This window comes from Pseudoliparis swirei, chromosome 10 (genome assembly GCF_029220125.1).
Source record: "Pseudoliparis swirei isolate HS2019 ecotype Mariana Trench chromosome 10, NWPU_hadal_v1, whole genome shotgun sequence".
In the NCBI taxonomy this organism is placed as follows: domain Eukaryota; kingdom Metazoa; phylum Chordata; class Actinopteri; order Perciformes; family Liparidae; genus Pseudoliparis; species Pseudoliparis swirei.
In genome coordinates, this window is record NC_079397.1 from 16,716,152 (window position 1) to 16,725,587 (window position 9,436).

The following is a 9,436-nucleotide window of genomic DNA, read 5'->3' on the forward strand; positions in this document are numbered from 1 at the left end:
TTTCTTGTTGTTGTTGTTGTTAGCTGTTTTGCACTTTATTACTTTATTTATCTATTTTCTTGGGAGTTTTTCATGATCCGATGTGGGGTCAAATTCGTAATTTGTGATATTGGGCTATACAAAATAAACAGAATATTATTAAATTACTATTAGTATTAGTATTATTATTATTACTACTACAATACACTTTATGTTGGCCAAGAGAGAAACGTACTTTCAGATATTCTGTATTTTTGCACAAATGGAAGAAGTGACAATAAAGCTGACTTTGACTTTTTCGTTTTGATCATTAATTATGACAATAAAAGTAGTGCCAGTTCGCAAAGCGCACAGAGAACACATCCCATGACACTACCCCTGAGTATCTACACACTTTTCATCCTGTAGATTCTACAGGATGAAAAGTGTCTGAGAACATGTAGAAAAGAAGGAAAAAAACTTCTGTCTAAAATAAACAAGCTAAAAAGCAGGATCTACCACTCGCCGAGTAAAGTTGAATTTCAGTTTCTCTTTGCCTCTTGAGGACAAGTGAAGGATTTTGACTCACTCCTTGTTGGCAGGGGGATTCCCAACTCATAAAAAACACATTGAGAAAGCCAGCAAGAACACGTTTGACAAGTTCAGAGCATGAGCCGACACATGACTTTCACCCTTTCATCACAAGTCAGGGAGTTGGGCTGAGGGCAGATCACTCCTGCTGCATTCAGGAAGCAGACCAGAGAATTAGGTCTTGAATTTCTTTGATTGCTTTTATCAAAAGTTGTTTTATGTTTAGAAAATAAACAAACATAAAGAACAGAAGTTACACACAATCAAATATATAAACAAAATACATACAAACAATATTACATGTACAAAATAAACATGAAAATACGCTAAAATGTTAAATGCTTATCTTACTAATGAACTTTACAACATATATAAACACGTCAGAAACATTGGAGGCAAGTTATTGCTTGTGACCACAAAAAAGCAGAGTCGATATACTAAACCATTAGATCACAGGAAGAAAGGGTGAGGCAAGACAGTCAGGAAGTGAAGATATTAAGCAAAATTAAGGATGAAAAAAAGGAAAAAGTAAGTCAGATGAAAGAAGAAATAGGCGAAGAAAGAGCAGAAGGCAGGAAGAAGAAACAAAAAGAGCACTGGAATTGTGAACACCATTGATTCTTCTCGAAATGGATGGATTATTAAAAGGGCCGGCCAGGCACAGGCGCAGGGGCCCAAAGTGTCAGGGGACCCTTTGGCATTGTCCTACAAAACGGGTGCATCCCACGTCACTTAATTGCGTCCACATTTCCCACACTCACAAAGGAAAAGATGCAAGTTAGGGAAGTGACGATGCAAATAAACTTGGGATACACTCAAAGTGAAACGGACCAACCAGAAGATGACTTAGAATGACCACAAAGTAACACAAATCAAATACAATGAGAAAATGGCTACAAGAGACAAATAAAAACATAGAGAGACTGGTAATAACTACTGAAAGACACAAAACAACTACAAAGAGACATAGAATGACCACAGAGAGACAAATAAAAACTTAAAGACACTGGTAATAACCTCTAAAAGACATAAAACAACTACAAAGAGACATAGAATGACCACAGAGAGACAAATAAAAACACAGTGAGACTGGTAATAACCACTAAAAGACACAAAATAACAACAAAGAGAGATAGAATGACCACAAATAGCCAAATAAAAACTTAGAGGCACTAGTAATAATCACTAAAATACATAAAACAACTACAAAGAGAGAGAAAATGACCACAAAGAGACACATAAAAACATAGAGACACTGGTAATAACCTCTAAAAGACACAAAACAACTACAAAGAGAGAGAAAATGACCACAAAGAGACAAATAAAAACACAGAGACTTGTAACGACCACAAAGAGAGACAAAACTACACAAAAAGACTATAAAGTTGGTTAATTAGGGTTTTCAGGGAGTTTTTCACCAATATTTCTTTTCCCACAATGAACCAAACCTGTTTGGACATATTTGACCTAGCAACAGTGTGATGTGAATTAACTATTGGCGGGCGCCATGCAGTGGGCGGTGCCAGAGTCCTCCGCTGCGCTCGAGCCTTTCGCTTTAGTTCAGCTCTTCTGAGGACGGTGACCGCACGCTCCCAATGGACTCCAGGAACCACGGGACACACACGATGCTGCTGCTGTGTCTGGCGGCGCTGCTCGCTGTCTGCTTCGCTCAAGACACCGACTACAGTGAGTCCTGATCAGCTGCTGCTGTCATTTTAAACTTTTAAACGTTTAAACTTTTTGAACGGAAGGATGCCAGAAGAAGTGTATCTCAAGTAAAAACAAGACGCGAGCAAAAATAAGACTCAAAATATGAATCGGTCTGCATGTTTTTTTACAGAATACAAGCAGGCAGAGGAAGATGAACCCCATTGTTTTTTAATTCGTTGTTCGAATTTAGTTTCGATTTACCTGAGACAGGCGTGTTGTGATGACGCAGTTGCCTCACCCTGGTTGTACGAGCTTAGTTTTTTCATATGAAAGGTCATTTGCCATTCTTACATTACAATTACACCATTGATATCTGGAATTTTATTTTCATGTGTGACACCTGAAAAATTACAATGATGACACAAACAGTTGGATTGTAGATCCAGTGTGAAGATTTTTTTTTCATAAGAATTCTATAGCACATACCCAGATTGTCTAAAAAAATATTGTGGATATCTAAAATTAAATGGAAAAAGTGAAATAATTTCTGCAAATCATAAGAAAATACGTCAGTGTAGTTGTTGTGCCACCAGCAACCTCAGCTGTTTCTTTTTATATGTATATATATATATATATATACTTTATTGATTATAATGCACAATATGATATACAGGGATTAAAGAATAAGTATTTTACTTTTTTGTGTATGTGTTAGTCAGTTTAAAAAATAGGAAAGTAAAACATAAAAAACAAAAGTAAAGAAATAAATTAAAGATCAAATTAAAAATAATAACAAAGGCAAAACAAAATGACAAAATAATTCCAAATAATAATGAATAATAAAACTTCACATCCTTAAGCCAGGCAGACTGAGATGGTGAACTTGGAGACTTCAAAACAAGAAGTAATCTACGACGTGCCAGAAGAAGAGTGGTAAAAGCAATAATATCCACGTCTTTGGTGCAGTACGGGATTGCTTTGGCTGGGATTGCAAAGATTGCGAGACGCGGACACGGTTGTACCTCGATCCCTAAAACTCTAGTTAAAATATTGAAAACAGGACCTCAACTGCTTCAACGTGAAGTCCTTTCAGTTCCAACGCAGTCGAATAAGTCGCTTGTAAAAAGGTAGTTTGGTCTGACCTCCTCCTCCGCGTCGCCTTCAGCTCCTCCCAAGGTCCAGGTGTACAGCCGCCAGGCGGGAGAGTTCGGCAAAGAGAACACCCTGATCTGCCACGTGAGCGGCTTCCACCCCCCCGACATCTCCATCGAGCTGATGAAGGACGGCGAGGAGCTCCCCGAAGCCCAGCAGACCGACCTGGCCTTCGACCGGGACTGGAGCTTCCACCTCATCAAGAACGTGGTCTTCACGCCGAGGAGGGAGGACAAGTACAGCTGCCAGGTCACACACGGGGCGGCGGCCAAGGACTACGCCTGGGGTGAGCCGCGCTCACTCAGTGTGTGCGTGTGGACGTGTTTGTGTACGTGTCTGTGTGTATGTGTGTGTGTACATGTGTGTTTGTGTATGCGTGTATGTGTACGTGTGTGTGTATGTGTGTACGTGTGTGTGCATGTGTGTGTGTGTGTACCTGTGTGTGCATGTGTGTATATGTGTGTGTGTGTACATGTGTGTATACCAGTGTGTGTGTGTGTACGTGTGTGCATGTGTGTATATTCGTGTGTACGAGTATGTGTGTGTGTACGCACATGTGTGTGTGTGTGCTTACAGAGAAATAAAACATGTGATACAGCCTGCAACATTGGATTATACATTAAGTAATTATAATGATATTTTATATTACAATAAATTCAGGCAATATTGAGAGGTGTTAATATAATTACAGTAATAAACGTAGTACAAGGCTAGAAATTGCTCAAAAGTTATAGAGAATGTAAGTGTTTGTATATGTATTTGTATAGAGAAAGAACATTCAGATACAAATACAAAGATACACATTTAAAAGCAGTTGAAGGCATCATAGACGTCGTGTAACGAGTGTTTTACCCTCAGTAAACCAAAAATACACAAATCAAATGCATGTGAAGGATTTGCCTCTTCAGGAAGTACAAATGTTTCTTCAGCAGTTTTTTGCAACATCGATGAAAACAATCGCCTGTTTGCTTTTTTCCACTTTTTCGACAGACCCAAACATGTAAAGCACATGTCAGCGCCGTGCCGCCGCCGTGCCGCCGCCGTGCCGCCGCCGTGCCGCCGCCGTGCCGTCCTTCTCTCCGACCACAGCAGCCTCTATTCTACATCTCCAATCAACAGAATCACTGCTTCTCTTTTAATCCACGAATAATCCATTTCATATTTCGGTTTCATTTCTGTTTATATATATATTGTTATTATATATTATATGTTATACTTGACACATTACAGGCTCACCGCATACTTTACATGGCACAACTCTTTCCTTCTTGCACTGGTTTCCCAGTCATACACATATAATTATATATTTTTTGTGTAAACAATAAAAACATATATATATAGATACAGATATAATTATATATATTTATATGTATATATATATATATGTATTGTGTTTATAAATATATAAATATGTATAAATATATACAGTATGTTATATATACATATATATATATTTGTGAATTGTTTTACTACACTATCTGAGTGAGAGGCTTTTTGTTTTTTGTCAATGAGTTGGTCTTAGAATACTTATTTTCCATCTTTTGGTAGTGAAATGTGGGTGAATGAAAATGAAATGTTTCTTGGTTTCTGTTCACTAAGTGATTTAATAACTCGAATGAATTTTTTCTACCTAGATGAGCCGATGAAATGCAAATTGATCACGTTATCTACAATCTGGTACCGAGCATCAAATGGGGACATTTATGTTTTAACTGTACATGGTCCCTTTTAAATAAAGATAATTATAATAATACATTAAAAATACGCAATTTTGATTTTGTATTTCAGGTTTTTTGTCATTTTCCCCATACTAAATAAATTCCTCCGTAAATCTCCCTGGTGTCTTCTTTTAAAACAAACTTTTATCATAGGTTAATCAGTCAAATTCAACATTAAAATCAGTCACGGGTTGCATGAAAGTCAATGTGAAAAACTGCTATTCCGCTTTAGGTATCAGCAGGGTAACATCCCAATAGTGACCGACATAATGTTGCTGTTTGGGACATCATTATTTCAGATAAATTCCCTTTCGAGTCATTGAACTTCTCACTTTTGTCATCAGATTTAAGAAACACATAAGCTCTCCGATATCAGCTCATCGAACGATAACTGAGATATTTTGACATTTATTTCGTGAGCGAATTGACTTCCTCCACAGGCCTCATTCTCACAGCACACATTTCGACTTGTCACACGGGAAAAGCACACAGGTGTAAATAATGCAATGAGTGATGGCTGAGTTCCATTTAGTTGGTGTTATTCCGAGTCTACTGCAGGCCTTTCATATGACGTCTTCAATGTGGGTTGTACAATTACACCAGGTGAGTTATCATAGTACAGATTTGGGCTAAACATGAAGTATTAAAACACAACCAGTACTAGCACTGTACATACTTTATGTGTGTATACGTCTATAGTGGTGCGAGAAGTATATTACTGAAGTATAAGAAGCAACCAAAAATAAAAGGCCTTGCGCTCAAGATCTTACAACAGTAAAATTACATAATTAGCAACAAAATATGGTCTACATCTGCAATATAACACGGAGACTTGGAGTAAACAAGTACACTATTTTCTTCTAAAATGGAGTAGAATAGAAGTATAAAGTAGCATATAACTGTATGTTTTCTTTCTATCTAAATATATATTAAGTTTAAGACGACGTGCAACAATTTGTAAATAATAATCCACAAGAAAACAAACTGGGCTCGAATAACACGTATTTCATGAAACTGCGTCAGAGAGAGCCTTGTTGTTGTAAATTATACCTCGCGACACGTCCTTCTAATTATTCTATTGGTGGAGTAAAGTGGACACCCGGATGCACTTTTGTTTTTCAACCAATACACGCCGAGAATCTTTTTGTGGGCGGGGCTTAGACGGCGCTGGAGCGTTCCAACGCTCACAAAGCCGGAAAAGAAGACATTCGTACTTTCGATTTGTGAGTTTGTACAAACATACAGTAACTTAAGATCCACAGAGACGAACTGAAGAAGAAGCCATGAAGACGTGTGTCTGCGCAATTCTGGTCTGCCTGCTCTGCCTCCCCGCTTCAAGAGCCAAGTCATGTAAGTACTGTACATACTTATATGTTTATGTGATATTAAGCGCGAGGCAGGAAAGACGGGAGGGCTCGGCATTCACATTATATATGCCCTATAAATGTGAAAAAAAATATGGATACCAAAGAATAGTTAGCCGAAACTTTGTCAGGAAAGTTGAGTGTATATTTTTTTTATTGTAGGCCTATATTGACTATTTCTACTTACACTGACGTCGTACATTTTAAAATGGCAATGCAGTGACGAGGGCAAGGTCCACGACAGCCATTGGAACCCGCTGTGTATTGTTTTGGTTGTGGCACTACGGATAAATTTTTTTCTCCAATGTATTTGTAAGAAGATGCTATATTAACTATACACAAAGCCAAGAACATGAAAGTGAACCCTAGTTAGTGTATTTCACAAGAAGTGTATTGTTTACTTTGAACAGAAGTTATCATATCTGGAATGTGGAGGAGTGGCTTAGTGATGTTTTATAGGGCAGCAGCGACTTTGTCAATCCCAGTCCGCCCCGCCCTGATTAATCCCCTGCTTTATGGTCTGTTTGACTCTAAATTATCATAATTTATTAAATGAACATTATGCTGTATTGAAGAATACTTAAAACTAGAGGTTGAGACCATAAACTCATGTTTACAATGTTTAATCAGGGAATACATCAAGAGAGAAGTAGAGTCATTTTATATAGACTTCTATACAATCAGAGGAGTCGCCACCTGGTGGTGAGTAGAGAGAATGCACCTTCAACACATGAAGCATATACTTCTATACAACCAGAGGAGTCACCCCCTGGTGGTGAGTAGAGATAATTCAGCTTTAACACATGAAGCAAGACTTCTATACAACCAGAGGAGTCGCCTCCTGGTGATCAGTAGAGAGAATGCAGCTTTAACACATGAAGCATATACTTCTATACAACCAGAGGAGTCGCCCCCTGGTGGTCAGTAAAGAAAATGCAGCTTTAAAGACACTTTCATATTGGTTTCCCTTACCTGGAAGTCCATCGAAGAAATAAACGATCCAGTTTGTGCTATATTGACAGAAAAAAGCTTATCTTGATCGTTGCGAAGTGGCAATTTTTTTGCAAAATTGGATAGATATTCTATACTATATAAATGTGAAAGAAAGGAGATATTCCTAAACCCATTGTGCACCATCTGAATTGAAGTTTCTTTTTTTACGCCCTACTCAAAGAGCTCCAAGTTAATTAAATCTACTTTGCCAGCGCTGTCATATTTTGTAACAAAAAATTATCTGTACACGCGTGAACTTTTTTTCTCTCTTTCTGTTTCTCGGTAGCTGCACCAGCTGTTCAGGTGTACAGTCGGCGACCGGGAGACGTCAAGGACAACACTTTGGTCTGTCACGTGACCGGCTTCTACCCGCCAGATATCCGCATCGAGCTGACCCAGAACAAGCGGGAGATGCCCGGAGCTCAACAAACAGACCTGGCCTTCGAGGAGAACTGGCACTACCACCTCATCAAGCACGTGCCCTTCACCCCGCACAAAGAAGACACGTACGCCTGCAACGTGACTCACATGGGGCGCTCCTCGATATATACCTGGGGTACGTGTCCGCCTCTGCCTGCCACCATTTATGCCCGTTTTAGGTGTATTAGTATAAATATATTCGTTTTAGAATAAGACAACCAGAGCAGGGTTCTTACGGTAAAGGAAACCCTGGTAAAGTCATGACATTTTAAAATGGTTATTTCCAGGCCTGGAGAAGTAATTGGGGAAAAAAATTAAATCCTAAAAGTTTTGGAAAAGTCATGGACATTTATTATATTCATATGTTAATTTCCACGGTTTATACTGTATGCTTTGGAATTGTCACGGTTAGTTTAAATGCAAAATGTTCTTACTTTTTCATGTTTACACTCAAGATTTCACAAAATTGTTGGTCATGGAAATTTGGTCAACATGTGTATGAACCCTGCCAGAGATTTACATATTAATACCACTATAACGTGATTTTTATATCAACTATATCAATATATATATAGTCTCCATAAGAGATGATATGTTATGAATTTATAATTTCCATATGTGTTTTTCATAATAGGCCAAAATAGTAATATTATAAAAAAGATAAATATATTTTTCTTGTTTGGTCTCACCCAGTCGTCCCATGTTTTTTAAAACTTATTTTCAAATTCAAAGGATTAAGCAATAACACACAACATGTACGTCAATTCCCCCATAATATTAATCATAATTAAGCACTTGTCCAGCACTTGTCTCAAACGATTATTTCAATTGTTGTGGTAAGAGGTTTTTAAATGTTGAGCTCATTTTAGTATCTTTTATTTTTATATGTAAAAAAGGTTTACATGGTCCAAAGAGAACCGGTTCTCAACACGTTTCTATTTCTCTCCACAGAACCGGACATGTGAGCGCTGTGCTCCGCCGTGCTCCAGCTGTGTTTTATAATGTCTTTGTTTCGGTTCATTGTGTGAGTAGCACAGATTTGTCTCTGATCGTGAGGTTTTATTTTGAAGGCACTCGAGGCACTTTTTATCAGAAATACCAATTGACAAAAAAGCTTTATTAAAGATTAACTAAACCACCCCAAACCACTTCGTTGTGTATCATAGCTGATGGGTTCAGGTCCAAACGTAGACATTTTAGTGCAAATTATCAGGATTCTACATACTGTGTCAAGCCCAGCAGTTCATGTGCTGTTATCTTATGTAACTGTAATGTGGAAACATGGTGGAATTAGTAGTAAATAATTATTTTAGAAAATAAGCACGTCTTGATTTTTCACCATCTAGACAAATTTATTTGTGTATTATGCTTGATCTGTAAAGAATAAAGGACAGTCATTTTAACTCTACTCCTTCTTTTTAATGTCATTCACAGTGCTCTTTAATGACCTTGTACACATTTGTTCTTATGAAATAAGGATTACTCTGTAAATGTGTTGTATACAATGTGGCCAGGTAATAAATGTGTCCATAACACCTCTTTGTCCAGTTTATTGAGTTCATACAAAATGCATTTCACAAATCATCAGCA

The 9,436-nt window shown here is 37.8% G+C and overlaps 2 protein-coding genes across 2 annotated transcripts; both read left to right on the forward strand.

Moving 5' to 3' along the window:
• The first annotated feature begins 2,115 nt into the window (after positions 1–2,115).
• On the forward strand, positions 2,116–5,186 carry LOC130200484 (beta-2-microglobulin-like). The gene is made up of 3 exons (XM_056424826.1): positions 2,116–2,235; positions 3,365–3,637; positions 4,342–5,186. Exons 1-3 carry the CDS (start codon positions 2,145–2,147, stop codon positions 4,353–4,355), a joined length of 378 nt encoding a protein of 125 aa, XP_056280801.1. The 5' UTR covers positions 2,116–2,144; the 3' UTR covers positions 4,356–5,186.
• Positions 5,187–6,244: 1,058 nt separating this feature from the next.
• Positions 6,245–9,381, forward strand: LOC130200485 (beta-2-microglobulin-like). Its single transcript, XM_056424827.1, has 3 exons — positions 6,245–6,419; positions 7,713–7,982; positions 8,798–9,381. Exons 1-3 carry the CDS (start codon positions 6,353–6,355, stop codon positions 8,809–8,811), a joined length of 351 nt encoding a protein of 116 aa, XP_056280802.1. The 5' UTR covers positions 6,245–6,352; the 3' UTR covers positions 8,812–9,381.
• The last annotated feature ends 55 nt before the right edge of the window (positions 9,382–9,436 follow it).

What these genes read in the sequence shown, in the direction of transcription:
- LOC130200485 (XM_056424827.1), top strand. Translation starts at nt 6,353, where the DNA reads ATGAAGACGTGTGTCTGCGCAATTCTGGTCTGCCTGCTCTGCCTCCCC. An exon ending in CGCTTCAAGAGCCAAGTCAT is followed by an intron (nt 6,420 to 7,712) that starts GTAAGTACTGTA and finishes GTTTCTCGGTAG; the next exon opens with CTGCACCAGCTGTTCAGGTG.
- LOC130200484 (XM_056424826.1), top strand. Translation starts at nt 2,145, where the DNA reads ATGGACTCCAGGAACCACGGGACACACACGATGCTGCTGCTGTGTCTG. An exon ending in CGCTCAAGACACCGACTACA is followed by an intron (nt 2,236 to 3,364) that starts GTGAGTCCTGAT and finishes CGTCGCCTTCAG; the next exon opens with CTCCTCCCAAGGTCCAGGTG.